At 30.4% G+C, this 19649-nt stretch overlaps 4 protein-coding genes across 4 annotated transcripts in view; 2 read left to right on the top strand and 2 right to left on the bottom strand.

Annotated features, from left to right (window-relative positions):
* Positions 1–832: 832 nt before the first annotated feature.
* On the top strand, positions 833–2716 carry LOC119605745 (venom serine carboxypeptidase-like). Its single transcript, XM_037959024.1, has 2 exons — positions 833–1050; positions 1109–2716. Exon 2 carries the CDS (start codon positions 1121–1123, stop codon positions 2573–2575), a length of 1455 nt encoding a protein of 484 aa, XP_037814952.1. The 5' UTR covers positions 833–1050; positions 1109–1120; the 3' UTR covers positions 2576–2716.
* Positions 2687–3637, bottom strand: LOC119605746 (rRNA methyltransferase 2, mitochondrial-like). Its single transcript, XM_037959025.1, has 2 exons — positions 3150–3637; positions 2687–3091 (listed from the first exon to the last, which is right to left on the bottom strand). The coding sequence occupies exons 1-2, from the start codon at positions 3510–3512 to the stop codon at positions 2702–2704; spliced, it is 753 nt and encodes a 250-aa protein (XP_037814953.1). The 5' UTR covers positions 3513–3637; the 3' UTR covers positions 2687–2701.
* Positions 3638–6387: 2750 nt separating this feature from the next.
* LOC119605741 (transmembrane protein 256 homolog) lies at positions 6388–11408 on the top strand. Its single transcript, XM_037959021.1, has 3 exons — positions 6388–6640; positions 6699–6980; positions 10533–11408. The coding sequence occupies exons 1-3, from the start codon at positions 6548–6550 to the stop codon at positions 10674–10676; spliced, it is 519 nt and encodes a 172-aa protein (XP_037814949.1). The 5' UTR covers positions 6388–6547; the 3' UTR covers positions 10677–11408.
* Positions 11409–13203: 1795 nt separating this feature from the next.
* The window catches only part of LOC119605740 (probable multidrug resistance-associated protein lethal(2)03659), a 37021-nt gene continuing 30575 nt past the window's right edge, over positions 13204–19649 (bottom strand). Inside the window, exons 4-11 of the mRNA XM_037959020.1 lie at positions 19430–19589; positions 18853–19231; positions 17037–17812; positions 15577–16437; positions 15004–15488; positions 14161–14939; positions 13668–14084; positions 13204–13447 (exon numbers count right to left, since the gene is read on the bottom strand). Of these exons, the coding sequence (XP_037814948.1) occupies positions 13409–13447; positions 13668–14084; positions 14161–14939; positions 15004–15488; positions 15577–16437; positions 17037–17812; positions 18853–19231; positions 19430–19589 (3896 nt within the window). The 3' untranslated portion in view covers positions 13204–13408. The remainder of the gene's footprint in view (positions 13448–13667; positions 14085–14160; positions 14940–15003; positions 15489–15576; positions 16438–17036; positions 17813–18852; positions 19232–19429; positions 19590–19649) is intronic.

Genomic DNA, 19649 nt, shown 5'->3' with positions numbered 1-19649 from the left:
GTATCAATGGAAAGGTCTCTGAAATACCTTCTGATTAATATGTTTTTCGTTTTATAATATTGATTTTTTACAAAATTACCGTTATTTTAAAAATATATCGATATAACGGTATCTCACATGACATCCAGTTTTGTAGACAACACATTTGGCTTTCTTATGATGTATGTTGAGAGCTCTATCACATGAAATACAGGCGTTATGCGAGTTTAAAAGTTTTTATTTTCACCTGAATATTGATTTTTATAAAATGCATTTATACAGCTCAATTTCTTATTATCTGATATGGCCGATATGGGTATCAATGCAATGGTCTCTATAATACTTTTCTATTGGTAAATAATATTATCCATATCATTAACCTATTGAGAGCCAAGGTAATTTTTTATATTCTAATATTGACCTTTTACAAAAGTATTCCCGAAGTACCGCTATTTAAAACATATATCGATATAACGGTATTTCATATCTCACCTAATTTTGTAGACAACTTCACGTAATTTAATTCGCAATAGTAATTCAGACCACGAATTTAGTAATTCAACTTTCAGTGAGAACATGGCATTTGCAAAAAACCTAGCTGGCAGCCATGGGCTGTTCTCTTAATAAAAGTAAATTTTTTTGAAAATTAAATTATTGAAAAAGTCGACTTTTCGTAAATTGACTTTACTAAAAACACAACTCTATCAAAATAAAAGAATTAAAATGAAAATGGAGATTTTGTTGTCGTTTTAAGTTAATGTTTATAAGGTAACATTGTATATCCATCTGATTATTATACATATTGTCAAAATTCATATAAAAATAATAATTTCTTTCCAAAAATTTGTTACTTATATTGTCAAAATCCATAGAAAAACATATTTCTCATCCAAGTGCAGTTACCTCATAAAAACATATATTTTAAGCCGGTCGAACGATTTTTTATTTGCATTTCGATCTTTGTTGCATTTGAACAATATTTTTAGACAAAGAAAGGCGTAAAAAGAGTTTTCAGCCGCAAAACTCTTATCTAATCGAATTAAAAAAACAAAGTATTTGTTTGTAAGAACAGTAAGTACAGTCCATTAAAAACTGTTGCATCCGAATTCAATTGCAATTTTCTGCTTAGAACAAAATCACCATGAAAATTGCAAATCATGCAGTTGTGAGTGCATTTCTAATTGCATTGGTTTTGCTTATATGCGAGGCAGAGGCGCACCTAAAATATCGTAAAAGTTTTATTAATCCATATCCAAGATTTGAAGCTTTCCACGATAGTGGAGATCCTGGCGAGCCATTGTTTCTTACGCCTCTTATCAATGACCCAAAAGTAAAACGTGAGGATATACAAGCAAAAGCTAAAGTCGTGGGCAACCAATATCATGGTGTAGAAAGTTATGCGGGTTATTTAACGGTCGATCCTAAATTTAATTCTAATCTTTTTTTCTGGTACTTTCCGGCTGAGCAAGAACCTAGTTATGCACCTGTAGTTTTGTGGCTACAGGGTGGTCCTGGTGCATCCTCCTTATTTGGACTTTTTACAGAGAATGGACCATTTGAATTCGATGTTCATGGAAAATTGCAAAAGAGAAACTACACCTGGAGTAAAACTCATAATCTTATATTCATTGACAATCCAGTGGGTACAGGATTTTCTTTTACCGATAGCGATGATGGTTATGCCCGTAATGAAAAAGATGTAGGCCATAATCTGCACGAAGCCATGCAACAACTGTATGAATTGTTCGAGTGGAGTGATGTGTCCGGTTTTTGGATCACTGGTGAATCATATGCCGGCAAATATGTTCCAGCCTTGGCCTATCATATTCACAAAGTGCAAAGTTCTGTTGACACCAGAGTTAAGATACCCCTTAAGGGTATGGCCATTGGAAATGGACTTTCAGATCCTATACATCAGTTGAAATATGGAGACTATTTATATCAATTGGGTTTAATTGATGAGCACGGTTTAAAACAATTCCACGATGCCGAGGCACAGGGCGTAAAATGCATTGAAAATCACGATATGGATTGTGCCTTTGACATTTTCGATAATCTCTTAAACGGCGATCTCGTGAATGGTTCACTGTTTACAAATCTAACTGGCTACAATTACTATTATAATTACTTGCACACTAAGGGAGATGATTATGGTAAAATCATGGGTGATTTTCTGCAATCCTCTTTGACTCGTCGTTCAATTCATGTGGGTAATCTTACATTCCATGATTTAGATACTGAAAATAAAGTAGAAATCTTCTTAAAGCGAGATGTCATGGATACCGTAGCACCTTGGATTGCAGAACTATTAGAAACTTATATTGTTTGTATTTATAACGGCCAATTAGATATAATTGTTGCTTACCCCTTGACACGTAATTATTTAAATCATTTGAAATTTAATGCTGCCGCAATATACAAGGTTGCTCCACGTCAAATTTGGAAAGTTGATGATGAGATAGCCGGTTATGCAAAACATGCTGGTCATTTAATTGAGATTATGGTACGTAATGCTGGTCATATGGCTCCAACTGATCAACCAAAATGGATGTTTAATTTAATACATCATTTAACTCATTACAAAAAGGTAGTTTGAACCCCTGTAACCAAGTAATAACTTTCATATATTTTATGGTAAAAAGCAAAGCTTAATTTAAAAAAAAAAATGTGTATGTAAATTTTTCATTTTAAAAAAAACTATTGCGAATAAATTTTTACAATTTTATTTTTGTTCTTCTTTAATGACATTTTCTAGACCTTTAAATCCTCTTGCTACAAAAAAGTGCTCCGATGAATCTCCTCTGCTGGCCCGAGGCTTTACACGCTTAACCTTTTCGTAGAATCTTAATATATCCTTTTCTAATTTGGGTACATCGCCATTGTCCCAAACTTTAACAACAAAATTTGCTTGTGGAGCTGACATGGCCAAGGCAAAGCGCAGAACGTCATAACAAAGATTAATTATAATTTCTTGATCTAACATTCTAACGCCCGTAGCATTCGGAGCCATATCCGATAAAACACAATTAACTTTTCGTCCATCTAAAGCCGTTTTTAAACGCAATTGATTTTCAGGTTTTGTAAAATCCATTCCTCCAAATATTGTAGCGCCCTAAAATGAAAATTTATTTCAAATTTATTTAAAAATAAATAAAATCATTGCTTCCTACTGGTACTGCATGAAAATGTAACAAGTCCATACTAAACACCGCTCCTTTTGGTTTATTTTCCATTTTTCCATTGGCATTTGATCGTTCTACTGCTATTTGTGTCCAACTACCGGGCGCTGCTCCACAATCGATCACTGTATCTCCTGGCTTAATTATATGATATTTTTCATCAATCTCCAATAGTTTGAAGGCACTCCTACAACGATAATTCATCATTTTTGCTTTCTCTACATATGGATCTGCCATTTGTCTTGTCAGCCATTCTTGGGAACTTTTACTTTTTCCTTTTAAATTATTTGGTATTTGTTTGGCCCTTAATGCGTTGTATACACAAAAAGATCTTTTAAATACAAACGCACTCATTTTAAAAACTAATTTTATTAAATTGAATTTAATTCACTAATTTTAAAAAATCAAAATAAATGTTTTGGTTATATATTCGGAGGCGAATTGAACCAAAACAATGACCATATGTTTATCAGCTGTTACACTATTTCGTAAATATTTTGTATGTCAAATTAAAGGTGGTATTAGACGACATGTATTTTACATTTCCCCACAGGAAATGTATAGCTTACAATACCGATTTTGTGTTGCTTATTTTGAATTCGAAAGTGCTTTCAAACTTACACACATCCTAGCTTATTTTACACAGGTTATGGCCGCTTCAGAATGACACACTAACTGATATACTTGGTTTGCGATATTGTGTGTAGATTTTTATAATATACTTGAGTGTGGAAAAGTAGCTATTCCTACATTCTTACCGATATAACTAGTAAGTAAAATTCTTTCCACAACACCTTTCCATCTGGAACACAAGTGTATCACAAAGTATCTACAACATATTTCTAGTTTACATACATGTGTATTAAAAAGTTTGGAAATACATTTTTTTAAAAATGCTATCCACATACATGTATCTACAAATTCATTTAGGGCCAATCTTTAGGAGAAAGATTAGCGATTAAATTAAAATTAATCATCGAAGGATGTTTTTGAGTACTCAATTAGTTAATTTTGTTTGCTAGTTTAAGCGCCCAATGGAGGTGGTTTAAACTTGAGCAACAAATACAAAAGTGTAAACAGCTGATGCAAAAAATTTAATAAAATGTTTATAAAAATAAACATTAAAATGTTTGATTTATTGGTTAATATAAATAAATTATGGGGACTTCAAAATACATTTTTTTGTTTTAAATTTAAGTTTTCATTAATTTTCATATTAAATTTAAAATTATCTTCTTCTTTTTTATAAAACATGTATGGCTTTGATAACAAACAGTGACGTTTTCTGATGTTTTGTATGGCAAAACTGCGAAGTTTAATCTTGTACTCAAAAACATCAAAGGGGATTAACATCGGATTAAGTTTGTTTTTAGATTAACTAATCTGATTATTAATTAGCTTTTGATTGTCAACTCAAAAACCCGCTCTTAAGGTCGTTCGCTAGATCATGATCCAAATTTTAAGCAATAAATTTTGCTTAAAATTTATCTAAACATTGGAAAAATGTTGATCCAAAAAATATTTTCCAATAAATGAAAAATTTTTTCTTCAATAAATTACCCCATGTCTATATTAGACAAATATTTATTATGCTAAACTTCAAATTGTTATCATGATAAAAAATTAGCAGGTGCAGACGGCATTTATTAGCATTATAACGTCGTTATGACAGTGTTGTTTAAACAGTTGTTTAAACAACGTTGTCTTGATAACAAACGTCGTTTTATTGTAAAATTTGTTTAGAATATGTTTTTGTGCAATTAAAATTGATTTTTAACACAAGTTTTAGTGAAATTAGTGTTTATTTTCAAAATTTGCATTTAATTTTAATTGTTTTTATAAAATTTATCATTATTTCAATAAAATTATCTGTGAGTTGTCGTGATAAAATCAGCATTTTGTTACCCCTATGCATTAACATAAACAAAAAACTAACAATTTTTCTGCCGACGTTTTGTCAAGTATCGTGATAAATATTTGGCTAATATAGACACGGGGTTACAGCACACTTGATTTTTTTTATATTTTTATAATTTTCTGTTCTCATATACAATGTTTATCACGAGTATATTAAGATGTAATGCAAAAAAAATATATTAAAAAATTTAGTCTTCATATCCAGATTTTATATATGTATGTATGTACAAGTAAATTAAATTGTATGTAACACAAAGTAAAGCACACAACATTGGTTACAATTCCTAGTACATACTCTGAAAATTTTCTGTGGGGATGTACTGTCACTTTTTTATCCATATGTAATTTCGAATATACGTACACAAAATTGCCATTTTACACAAGGTTCATAATTTTTGCTATTACACCTGCATATGTTTTTCCGTATAAACTATAAATGTAATCAAAGCTGTCTTTTTAATGTGCAAAAATTGATAAAATTATAAATTATTTTATTGAAAATTGAAAAATACTTACTTTTTCATGTTCTTTAATTATTTTTTTTCAAAAAATTTTATTTCACAACAAAAAACCTGATTTGTTTATGTTAGAAAATAGAGCACGCTTTAAAAAATTACATACATATGTATGTATTTCTACATGTATTTTACACATGCAATTTTTCATATGTATCAGACGATATGTACAAATTTTACAAATGAAAATTTGGACAGTACATACATACATATGTATGTAAAATACATGTCGTCTAATAGCACCTTAATCAAAAAAATTACGTATGTATGTATTTCCACATGTATTTTACACAGGCAATGTTTCATATGTATCAGACGATATGTACAACTTTTACGGATGGAATTTTTGACAGTACATATGTAAAAGACATGTCGTCTAATACCACCATTATAAAAGCCTCAGCTTCTGCTTTCTAAATCCAAGTTACTGACTTATAAGTGGTTACAGGTACGAAAAACTAGTTTTTTACCGGTAACTCAAGATTTTGGAGGTGTTTGGTGAATTTCAAAAACATATTCTCGTTCTACTCGGATCCACCTTTCAGAAAAATAGTATCACTTCCCAGGTATTTCAATTTTCGCTTATTTTGTCTCACTGTGTTATTCTGAAGAAAATTGTTCGAACTATTCATTCGTAAATTATACGGTTAATTATTCATATGTACACCCTATAATTATTGCCCAAAGTGAATTAATACAAGTTGGCAGTGGAGACACAGAATAATTAAGGTGAATTCATTAATTTTTCGATACATAAGTTTTGACAGTCTTAGTTCTGAGCGATAATTTTTTACATATTGATTTTGACAGTATCACGACAACTGTTTGTGTATAAAAAACAATCAGCTGTTTTAGCCAGACAATCTTGTATGAATTCAGCTTTATTTACCGTTTTATTTGTGAGGCTTCCCGACAGAACACCAATTGTCTAAGAAATTTATTTCTTGCTGAACAACAATGTCCTGGGGAGAAACATTAACTTACATAACTGTTGGTAATCCCATCAGTCAGGCTGTGCTGACTTCAGCTTCGGCTGTCTTGAAAGGAGCAGTAAGCAATTTTAATTTTTCTTGGTTATATTTTATAAAAATTTTGCCAAAATTTCTAGGGCATTAAACCGAAACAAGTTGAAGGCTCTGTTGTTTTGCCTCCTCCGAAACCAATAACTATGTGGGATCTAACTAGCAAGAACTATCATTTTGTGCGTTTAGCTGGTATAAGTGGAGCTACTGCCGTTATTATGGGCGCTTATGGCAAGCATAGTTTAGCCAAAATCTATGATATTCAGGAGAAATTGGAAGCAAAAGCTGTATTCGAAACGGCTAATAGATTCCACTTTTTACATTCATTTGCATTATTGGCCATGCCATTAGCCCGTCGACCGGCTTTGGTAAGTATAATAAAATATTATAAAAGTGTGTGTGAAATATCACTGAAACGATTTATTAATCGTTTTATGAATCTGTAAGCTCTATCGATAAAATTCTTTATGAAATATATTGCGTGCCACACACGCTGCTTACCTGTGTGGCGCGCATCTGAAATTTCCATTCTGCCGTATAAAGTAGCTTGAATTTGACCGATGTCATGAGTTATATTGACATTGAAGAAAATCCATAACATCTAACTCAGTTGGTATAAGTTGATATGTAGTTTTATACGTATATTGGTGCATAAATCAGGTTCAATTTGACCGATGTCATGAGTTATGTTAGCTTTGAAGACTGGTTAGGCCAATACAAACATTCAGGAGGAAAATATATGTTGTAATATGGTGTAAAAAAAGAAGTTAATAGATAAAAACACAAGTAATTTTCGTAATAATTATTGTTATTTTGAGATAAAGTTTTTGGACGTATTCACTACTCAAACTGAATTTGTAATAACATTTTTTCCTTTATAACAAAATTGATTAACTGGTGCCTTGTCTCTAAAGATCACTTCAAATAGAACGAATCGTTATATTTATATTAAACTAGCTATACCCAGTGTGCTTTGCTACCCTCAAAATAAATAAAAACAGCACTTTACGATTTTTGAAGATTCTAGTTCTATTAGTTTTCCAGTTATACGAATTTTTATTTTAAGGCATATTGGAGGTACCATAGCCCCTATTGATAGTCCACAATAGGGGTATGGTACCTCCCACATTAATGTGAAATTTCTTCGTGCAAAATTTGTGGATTCTAGATTCAAACGTCAGAGTTGTTAGCGCAAAATTTAAGGATTTTAGCTCTAATAGTTTCTCAGATATTCAAATTTTTGTATTTAATTCATATTCATTCATATGCACATTTTACTTCCAAATGTTCCTTTTATGTTAATTTTAAGATTCTACCTCTAATAGGTGCTATGCCACCTATTGCTAGTCCGCCAATTTATTACCCAAATGTTCAAATGAATGTTAAAGTTCTTCGTGCAAAATTTGAGGATTCTAGATAATAATAGTTTCCCAGATAAACGAATTTTTTATTTAATATAAGATATACTAATTTAAGGTGTTCTTTATATATACTAATTAAAGATATACTAATTTAAGGATTTCTTTATATGAAGGGGCCACGCCCACTATAGCTATTCCTCCCATTTTGTCCCCATATGTTCATGTGGATGTGGAAATTTGTCCATACAAAATTTGAGGACTCTAGCTGTTGCAGTTTCCGAGATATGTGATTTTAAATACTTATTATGTTTTTATGTGGACGTGGCACTTTGGCCACATGAAATTTTAAAATAAAAAGTAGCCTATAGTTCCTTCCAGACATACAGGAAGACACTGTGAAAATTTCAGGAAATCGGTCTAGCCGTTTAACAGTCTATAAAGTCCAAAATACATACAATAAAACACACATTCATTTTTATATATGTATACTGGTATAGTGTATGACATAATGGGTTAATGTATAAACTCATTAAGTTTGGTTACCCGAGCTACTTACAAAAAGTTTTTCAAAGTTTCTTATGTGATATTGAGTATTCCAACCAACAAAACATTCTTGCTGGTGTACCTCAAAGTTCTGTGTTAACACCTATATTGTACATAGATATTCAATTAATATATCAGACTTTAAAATATGAAAGGATCAGTCAGCAGCATTGTATAAAGTCTCAAATGTTGTTCACCAAGTGGAAAATTAAAATAATTTTTCATTTTAACAAGTCCCTTAAAATAATTCCTACCCTTGTCTCATGGTGAAACTGTAATCCCTTATTAAATATGGGAATTATGTTGGACATAATTAAATATGGGAATTATGTTGGACTAACATTGAACACCATATCCTTCAAACGTGTGATAAAGACGGTAGAGCTCTATTTCCTCTTCTGAACCATAAGTCGACGCTTAACAATAAAAATATGATATTACTCTATTATATAAATGTGTATACGACCTATTATAACATAAAACGTAAAACTTGAAGTCATACCGACAAGAATCTTAAGATTATATACAACTTACATAGAAGATATTCTACCAGTAGTTTGTATAGAAATTACAATCATGAGATGTTCGAAACAGTGATTGATAGCATAAAACAAGGATTCAAAAATCGTAACAGATAAATATTTTATGATATTTTAGAAAATATGTGATTTTTATAATTTTAACCGACGTAAATAATCATTCCTTCTTCTTTGAGAAATAATATATTGTGTCACTGTACCGTTTATACCTATTGTGTTGTTAATTTTTTTCTTTAGTCGAATTTTAATTTTAGAACCATTGAGGGTCAAAAGAGGCTAAGCAAATTTTAAGGTTGTTGAAATTTGAAATTACTTCCTAAATTTGCACTATTTATTTTACTTGTTGATATGACTTAAACATTAAACATCAGCTTGTTACTAAAATATAAATTGTTATCCTTCTATTTATTTAAATTAAAACAAAAATATTTGTTGATGATTGGTCCATAATATTTGCCTACTTCTTTCTTCAAGCTAGTTATTTTTAAGTTTTATGATATTTCGATATGTTTTACATTTTATATTTTTTTCATAATTTTAAATCAAACACATTTTATAGATTTGCAATTTTCGTTTATTTCGAAAGTAAAGGGAGCAGTAGAACATAAATTAAATGCTTCTTATATGTATGTAGATATAGTTTTTTATATTTATACGATTTGATAATTGTATCTTTTTCTCTTGCTTTGGTTGGTTTGGTTAAAAAGGTTGTACAAAATTGTCTTTTTACAGTTTATTTTTGTGTTTTAATATACAAATAATTTCATTGTAAAATAAAGTATTTTTCTTCAAACTACTTGCTACTCCCTAAATGACCAAATGACTACTTACTTGGCTAAGACAATTTAGAATTTATTTTATTACTAATAATCATAATTTCTTTTTAACAATTATAATTGACTTTTCTTATTTTATAAAGTTATGTATTATTATTTTTTTAAAGCAATGACAATTATTTTGTTTTAGTAATTATTTGTTAATATAAATAAACTCTGCTTATAAAATAACTATGGTAAATAAATTTTGCTTTAATATATATTTTTATTTTATTTTTCATTTGCTAATAACAACCACTAGATAGAGTTTTTTTGTTTTTCAATTCATTACTCCTTGTTTTATATTTTCTAGGAATATATTAAAAATATAATTATGAAGAGGAGGGGATTAGAGTAGAAAGAGGGAGGTGTTTACTTAATATATAAATTTATTTTTCTTTAGAATTTTGTTACAACATTAAATGCATTTTTTGTTTTTATTTTTAAATATACTTTAACTACATTTTTTGTAAGGGAAGATAATTTTGTTGTTTTTGTTTTCGTTTAAGCTTTCAAATTTAGAATTTGTTTAGGTAAATTTTATGTTTTAGGTATTTTTTATGATACAAAAGCTCTAATTTGTTTATGTGTAAATTAATATAATAAATTGTAAATAAAATAACAAATAATAATTGTTCTTTATAATTTGCAACTCATTGCAGACTGGATCATTAATGGCAGCTGGTTGTTTGTTATTTTGTGGCCCCATGTACTATCGTGCTTTGACTGGCGACAAAACCTTTATACAAGTGGCCACCTGTGGTGGCTTTTGTTTGATTGCAGCCTGGGCATCATTAATTTTCTAAAAAATAATACAAAAAAACTAAAGTATTTAATACGTTTTATTGTCTATTTATAAAATAGTTGTGTATCCAATCTCTGATGAAAGAATATCATTCATTCAAAATGTTTGTTATGCTCTAGTTAATTACATACATACATACGTACATATACAAACAAAATTTGAAATTTATGTTAAGCTTTATACTTTTTTTAATACATACTCTTCGTATATATGGTAATTTGTAATATCATCAATGTAAATTGTAATACAATTGTTTAGTTTTTGTTTTTAAGCTTTCGTTATTTTTGTATTTATATTTAGTTTATACATATTTTTTTAAGTTTCTCTTTTGTAAAATAATTACTTCCTAGTTTATTGAAATGTTCTAAATGAAAACGGTTTTTATTGTAATCTCAGTGGTAGGTGTATAGAAAGTTTGTATAGTATGATTTTATTTAATTTATTTTTAGTTATTTTAAAATATTCTATCATTGTTGTTAAACTTTTAATTTATGTTTTTTATTCATGCAAAATATTTATTATTTTTTTCTCATTAAATTATCTGTTGTAATTCAAAAGTTGATTTTTTGAATATTTACAATAGTTTTTACATTTTAACGGATTTCAGTTATTTTAAATTGCCAATTCTAAAAATGTAGTGTTTTTGAAAAATAAACGAATGATGAAATTAAGTGCTTTGTATGGATTTTTATGTAAAAAAAATCTTTTAAATAAATACCAAAGCTCAATAAATTAAAAATGTATTTGTGGTTTTACTTTTTTAGGATACATATAATATCAAAAAACATTTACAAAATATAGTGGTTACGCCTTTTTCGTCAAATATTTGATAGATGTGAATGTAACTTAACAGTTTTATATTCTAATAATTCTAAAACTACTTCTATGGTAAAATTATATGATCCACAACATGGTCCTATGTAATGTAGGCTATGGAACATGTTGTTTTCAAAAACATTAAATATGGTCCATGCCTGCATTATATATGACTACTAAACGGATCATGTACTCATATTATGTTATCGGAGTAGAAGTTTTGGGATCACCTTAATGGATCATCATTTACCAAATGTTTATAGAACAGATTTAGTTTGAATAGTTTTCTATAAACCTTTGATAATGTGTTATGAATAAGACCCTAAGAATGTGAAATTCATATAGAAAATCCTAAACTTGAAATTTTATTTATAGTGTTATTGAATAGAGTTTGAATCAAAATACTGAAATAATTAGTTCTGTAAGCGAAATTTTCACTCACGAAAATAGTTATCGTTAAGATTTGGAAAACGAATTCACTTTTTAGAGACAAATATCAATTTAGATGAAAAACATTACTACTATCTGAAACTGGTTTCAAATCCCTTGATTTGTTTAAAAGGTATTTAAAAAAGTTTAGTTAAATGTCATTACACATTTAAAGTAATTTTTCTTTTCTTTTTGATTATGCTAGTCTTGTAGCAAATGACTGATATGTTTGAAATTGTGAGGAAAATATTTTTTAAAATGTTGTTAATGTTTTTAAACTACATATTAATGAATAAAGCTTTTACGCAGCATAATGTATATTGGAAAGACCTTTTAAATATTTTTTGTTTTTTTTTATTTAGAGTTTTTTACTTAATTATAAATATTTACCGTATTAAAATAAATACAAAATAATAACATTTAATACAAATTATAATTTAAAAAATATACATACAATAAAAAGAAACAATAATAAAACAAATGCCAACAACTGTAAAATATTGTCGTTTTCACTGGAACACATACAATTTGTTTAATTGAGTACTTTTGTTTGAATAAAAACTTTAACATTTTGTGTTATTTTGTTTATCTGTTTGTGTTTGTTTTTCAGACTAAAATCCTTTAAGGATCAACTACTATTTATACACATTTATTGCACAATACAATGTTATATAAAAAATCAAGAATCTTAATATTAATTTAGTTTTATTTATAGTTACTTTATTTTCACATTTATCTCTACATTTTGTAGTTTGTATTAATTTATTGTCTTATAAAAATTATTTTGTTTTTTTTTTTTTTTTATTTAGAAAGCATTTTGTGATAAACATTTTTTTTTAAAGATTACAAAAAATGAAACGTTGTTTTTCTTACTAAAATAAAAATCACTTTAGTTATTTGTTTGTGTTTTATACATTGTCGTCTACTACTTGTTTTAAATTTACAAATTACAGTTGTACATAAAGTTTTCAGTTTCTGTTTTGTTTATTTTGATATTTCATGCTTTTGATATTGGTTTTTGTCTATTCTCCAACAAAGTATTTCTTTTGGATTCATATTTTTTTAATCTTTACTTTAATTTAAGAACATTTTGTTTATGTACATTTAATTTAAATAAAACTTTAATAAATGTAAGCGTTTACATTTAAATTCGATAATAGTTTTGAATTAGTTTCATTTTAGTTATCCTTGGTGTTAACAATATTCAAAATTTAGATTGATAATGGAGCATAAGTGTATGTGTAAGATTCGACCCAGCCGAATTTTTATGTGTGTGTTTTTTGCTTAAATTTTTTCTATATAATTTAGAAAATGTTAGCCTAAAAATTTTGGTTTTGTTATTGTTGTTATAGATGATGTTGTTGTTGATATTGTGTTGTTATCAAAAAATAATGTCTTTTGTATTCTAGCATTTGCTGGATGATTTGTTATTGGTTCCAATATTTTTAATATATAATCTTTAAATACTTTAGGTACAGTTACGAAATGTCAAGAATCTTTTTTCGCCTTTAAATTCTCCTCATGAGCCTGAAAATGAAAAAAAAAAAATAATTCAAAAAAGGGTTAATACTCGCCTAACTTTTTTTGCACTTAATTTTAAAAATTGTTTTTGTTTTTCACTAATTTGAAAAAAAAATCAAATTTCGAAATTTAAAATCAGTGGTTAAACTAAAACAAGTTATCTTTTCCATTAATTTTCTTCTCAAAAATGATAATTTAACTTAAATCTTTTGGTATGATTTCTTACCTTTTGTGCTACTTTCAATAAACTATCAAATGTTGTATTTCCCGTTTGTTTCACCATTCCATAAAATATATTTGTTCTACTTTGTGTTAACAATTCAAATGGTGAACCAAATTCGACAGCACGACCAGCATCCATTACTAACACTTTATCGGAATCCATGACGGTGTGTAAACGATGTGCTATTGTCAGGACAGTACATTGTCGGAATTTATTTCGTATGGTGGTTTGAATTAAGGCATCAGTTTGTGGATCAACGTTGGCAGTGGCTTCATCCATGACTAATATACGGTTTTCACGTAATATAGCGCGGGCTAAACATACCAGCTGTCTTTGGCCCACAGAGAAATTGGTGCCACCTTCAGATATTTTACTTTGTAAACCGCAAGGTAATTCAGAAACAACGTCCTTCAATTTGACCTAGACAAGGGATTAATTAAAAGTTTTTTTTATTAACTTAAGCACTCTGTTATACATATGTTTATCTTTTCCTTACCTCATCTAATGATTCCCATAATTTAGCATCTGAATATTCCTCGAATGGATCTAAATTATAGCGCATAGTACCCGAGAACAATACAGGTTCTTGAGGTATAATAGAAATTTTACTACGCAAATCATGAAGACCCAATTCATTAGTATCACGTTTATCGATAATCACCGAGCCTTCATTATAGGAAAGCCTAAAGAGTGCATTAATCAATGACGACTTTCCAGCACCGGTGCGACCAACAATGCCAACCTTTTCTCTGGCTTTGATGGAGATATTTAGAGCCTTCAAAACACACTCTGATTTGGGATCGGGGAAGTAACGTAAACTTAAATTGTCAAAAATAATTTGACCATCTTCTGGCCAAGATTTTGGTGGTTTTTTATTCGGTGGAGATTCAAATTCACCTTCAGCCTCTAAATCTTCATATTCTACAACACGTTCTACACATGTCATCGTATTTTCTAATTCGGCCGATTGACGCATGCCCCATTGTACCATACCGGTCATACCCATAGCCTGAGTGATGGCTAAACCTACATCACCGCCATTTTCCGGAGAGAAAAGGAAGAAACTCAAGGTGATAATGGCAATATAGAGAACACAACAGCAATCTAACCAATAGCCAAAGGCACGACTTGTAGCCAAAAACATAAAATAGCCTGAACTATGCATATCTTGATAGTTATCAAATTCAGCAATCAATACCTTTTGGGCACCGAAAGCACGTATAGTGGAAAGACCATTTAGAGAAGCACCTAGATGTGAGTAAATGGGTGAACGAGCTAAAAGAAACGGGAAACTTATGTAAATATCATACTCAATGAAATCTTTTATCGAAAAACTTACTTATAGCCTCCAGACGTTTTACATCTCTTGAAGTATTCAAATAGAACGAACGCAAAAAGTAGAATATAACACCCAACAAGGCAGTGGCCAATAAATACCAGGGATTAACTATGCACAATACCACCACTATACCGAGTAAAGCCAAAAAGATTTGTATTACATCCATCATAACACCAGGTAAAATTTCATCAACTTGACCCAAATCTTTGGAGAAACGGTTAAGTATACGTCCCGAAGGATTGGTGTTAAAGAAATACATGGCAGCTCTGGTTACACCCTTAAACATAGCATTGTGTAAATTCGTGGAAGATCTTTTGGCCAAATTGAAGAAGAGCAGAGAACGTGTCAATGCGAAGAAAATAATAGAAACATTAAGTGCTGTAAAGATATACAAATCAACAGGATCGGTATTGCTATCTAAACGAGCCTCCGGACGTCTATATGCGTCTGTAACTTGACTTTGTGCTTGTCCATTTTTGTTTACCCTAAAATAATAGAACATTTAGGTTTAAGGAGTTTTAAAATTTTACATGTTTAAATCTATATTATTACAGCAAATAAACTTTAACTCACCAATATGACAAGAAATAATCACCACCGGATGCTAATACCTGCGCACCAACACAGAAGAAAGCCATTACAGCAAATAAAATGTAACCTCCACTAGCACCAAAGTACTTCTTATATAGTTTCCAACCAATTTTTCCTCCTTCACGATTTTCTTGGACTTGCATAGGCGAATCACCGGGCGCCGAATCTGCCGCTGAACTCATCGAAGAAACACTATTTTGACGCGAGCGCATTTTGCTATTTTGTCGGGATAACGCTGATTTATTGTTCTCAGGAGCATCACCAGCTGCTGCCTTACCATTTGCCTCCTCCTGTTGATCGGCTTTCATTAGCAGTTTTGCAAAATCTAAACCACTCTTACGCATCGATTCGAATGTGCCCACAGCACTAATGCGTCCCTTATCCATAATCACAATAAGATCCGCCTGTTCCATGAATTGTAACTGATGTGTAACGAGCAAAACAATGTCATCACGCAAAAAACCCCGCATACATTGGTCGAACAAGTGACGACCGACATGAGTGTCGACAGCGCTCAAGGGATCATCCAAAAGGTAGACATCCGTTTTGCGATACACAGCCCTGGCTAAACTAATACGGGCTTTTTGACCACCAGACAGTGAAGCGCCGCGTTCGCCTACAATTGTCTTATCACCGTAGGGCAATAACTCAAAGTCACGTTCCAGCGCACACTTTTTCACAACTGTGCGATAGCGCTGCTTATCCATTGGCAATCCAAACAAAATATTCTGACGCACCGTACCAGTGAATAGCCAGGGCTCTTGGGAAGCATATGACAAAGTGCCGTTAACATTAACAGAACCAGATTCAGCGGGTAGTTCACCAAGTATAGCTTGAATTAAGCTGAATAAATTGAAAGAGTTAAAATTGCGGTGTTATAATTGAATAGAATTTTAAAAATATTTAGATGGAATTGAATGAGATACACTTACAGACGAGAGAAGTAAATATTTCAATTCCGTGTTAACTTTTTCACTCATAAACCACACTTTTTATGGGTAGAAGTTACAGGATTGGTGGTAATGAGTATATTGAGTAATTACTTTCATGGTTAATTACAATTATTTGTAATGTTTAATTCATCAATGATCAATATTTTGCCAATTACAATTATTTGTCATTGAATTGTATGTAATTGAAGTTTTACCAATTATAATAAATTTACCAATTATTATAACAGTTTTTCCAATTACTTTGATAATGTTTAATTAAAATGTTTACCAATTATCGAATTACAATTATATGTTATTGGTTATTATTCCAAGCCTGACATATGTTAACACGGTCTAGAAATTTCCAGTTGGGTAATACCAAAATTTCAATATTAAGATTAACAAAATCAATTAATTTTGCAGGAACAAATGGATTTTTTAAATTTACTTTTTAAATGTATGTTTGTGATTTATGTATTTTTTAATTATTTATTTAATCATTCAATTTACCTGGATTTTCCCGAACCGACAGGACCAATTACCGCTACCAGGGTACGTGGTTTTATTTTTAAATCTATGCCATCCAAGGTATACTCCGTAGATTGTGAGTCCCATTTAGCCTTAAGTTTACTTATCACTACGCCAGCATCCATTTGATGAGCATTATGATTGGTAGTAGTTGTCGTGGGCTTTATGACACCATTCATGGCAATAGCTTTACCATTCTCCTCTATAATGGCAGTGGGTTGTAGTTTATTGTTCTCACTATCAACTTCAAGAGATTTATCACGAACTTTTGTCTCCTCATGCATCATATACTTTTGGATTCTCTTAAAGGAAACCATAGTTTCAGCGAATTGTGAAATACCCATGGGAAAATAGATGGTCATTGTGTTGCGCAAAATGTTGTAGTAAGCTGTAATTACAAAAGCTTTTTCGGCCGTTAGCAATTTGCCCAATAGAACAAAGCCCACCAAACTGGCAAACACTGAGATGCGGGTTAAGAACATAATAAAGGATTGTAAAATACCACGTATATAATTGACATAACGTATGGCATTCATTTCTTTGAATCGAGCATATTCGACCATTTTACCAAAAGGTATTTCCCAAGCATACATTTTTATAACCTGTATACCGGAAATGATTTCATTCATCATGCGTACACGTTCATCGGTACGCAATGCAGTACGTAGACGTAATACGGAAGTCTTTTTGCCCAAAAAGGCTTGGAGTGGCAGGAATAGAATCATAATGGCAACACCAAATAGGGAAGACACACCAATCTATAAAAAGGTTGGGACAAAAACATATATAAAGGATCTTAGGATATCAGAAGGTGTACGTACATAGTATTAAGGAGATGAGAGATGTACGGTATTAGGTGAGTGATAAAATGTTATGGATTAAATTATTGTTAAATTTGTTTATAATTTATAGCCACTGGCGGAATTAGATTAAAAAACAAAGAGACTTTGGGATCTTATAAATCTTGTTTTTGTAATTTTCTAAAGAATACCTTAGCAAATGTGGCCCCATTTCCGCCATACTTTACATTATAATTTCTGACAACCAACTTGTGTAAAATATTACGACGATTGCGTTTTCAACTGAAATTGGGGTTAAGAGAATCTTGGACTACTGATATTGACCATTTGCAATACTTAAAGAGAATATTTATGGAAAGTTTTAGCTCTTAAGCTACTTCCGCTTGGACCCTATTGTGCTTTAGTCAGAAAGACAGACAAACATAACTAGATCGCAATTGAATATATATAACAAGAACCCAGAATATATGAGGGATTATAAACAAATGCAATAATTTCCGTTTTATTCATGACCTTACCTAAAAGCTTTATATCGAGATTGCTGCCTTTGTTTCTACACCCCTCATATACACTTTAGACAGTCAACAACCTTTATTTCGAACAGTAACGATATTTAGTATTAAATCGCTTTAATTACCCAGGCCAATAAATTTAAAAAAGTAAAAAAAAGCTGCTCTGAATCCGAATCTGACCATTCGTTTTTTTTTCAGCTATCGTGTCATAAAAATTGCAAAAACCCCGTTTTTAGCCATATTTCAGACTTTATAACAGGGCGAAAGCGTTGATTTGAAATGAAATGGTTATTCTAAATAAATTTTCCATCTATGTTTTTGGCATTTAATATATTATAAACGTTTTATTATTATTTGAGATTCGATATTTAGTGAATTAAAAGATATGAAATGCAAAAAACATTATTAAAAACATTTTATCAATACAACATATTTACAAACTTTGTAATACAAAGTATGAATACGTGTACAATTTCAACAACTTACCTCTCTGTACATCAAATATGTTATAATCACTATTTCAACTGGACCCAACCACAAATAGTGCATGTGTATCATTGACGTGTCCAAGCGGCCAACATCGTTCGATATTAGATTGACCACTTGACCGGATGTCGTATTACCCAGTGCTGTTTTACTCAAACGCAGTGCCTTACGATATATCATGCTGCACATGGCCACTCGTATTTTCATGCCCGTATGCAGTATGCCTAACATGTAAGGATGCATAAAGAAAACATTTAATGCACTGCATAAGATCACACCCAATGCGTATAAATACGCAGTGGTTTGATCACCACTCGTATTACTTTCGGGCTTAGCATAGTATGAAACTAAACCGCCCAAAAATAAAGGTTGAGTGACACTGTAAAAGGGAAATTGAATTTGATATTTAATAAAATAAATAAATTAATTAAATTTAAATAAGTCGTTTGAATTGATAATGTCTGATTGTCATTGAGGTGTGCAAATTGTGTGTGATCGTATCGTATCTTTCAATTCCCCCACCTTATCAATTCAAATGCAATTTGTTAAGAAAAATAATAAACAAAGAAATATTTACCGTAAACCAATTTCTAAAATAAAAAGCACTAGACCCAAAGTAGCAAAACGTAAACCAAATACTTTTAATACCGCTTTTAGAAGACTGGGCTCCTTGTGTTTCATTTGTTTTTTATTGCATTCTTCCTCCCATGCTACGCTAAGTTTATGTCCCAGAAAATCTGTAATAAAATAAAAAACAACCAAAAATAAACAAAATTGTTCGAAATTTATTTATTGTT

The sequence above is a fragment of the Lucilia sericata genome, unplaced genomic scaffold, assembly GCF_015586225.1.
Source record: "Lucilia sericata isolate MDLA Ls3-8-SP2 unplaced genomic scaffold, ASM1558622v1 Contig000515F_arrow, whole genome shotgun sequence".
NCBI lineage: Eukaryota > Metazoa > Arthropoda > Insecta > Diptera > Calliphoridae > Lucilia > Lucilia sericata.
The sequence above is the reverse complement of the archived record's forward strand: the minus strand, read 5'-3'. Positions and strand labels throughout refer to the sequence as shown.

Coding starts and splice junctions, on each gene's coding strand:
- LOC119605746 (XM_037959025.1), bottom strand. CDS start 3,512: ATGAGTGCGTTTGTATTTAAAAGATCTTTTTGTGTATACAACGCATTA. Junction 3,092..3,149: donor TACATTTTCATGCAGTACCA/GTAGGAAGCAAT, acceptor TTTTCATTTTAG/GGCGCTACAATATTTGGAGG.
- LOC119605745 (XM_037959024.1), top strand. CDS start 1,121: ATGAAAATTGCAAATCATGCAGTTGTGAGTGCATTTCTAATTGCATTG.
- LOC119605741 (XM_037959021.1), top strand. CDS start 6,548: ATGTCCTGGGGAGAAACATTAACTTACATAACTGTTGGTAATCCCATC. Junction 6,641..6,698: donor CGGCTGTCTTGAAAGGAGCA/GTAAGCAATTTT, acceptor CAAAATTTCTAG/GGCATTAAACCGAAACAAGT. Junction 6,981..10,532: donor TAGCCCGTCGACCGGCTTTG/GTAAGTATAATA, acceptor AACTCATTGCAG/ACTGGATCATTAATGGCAGC.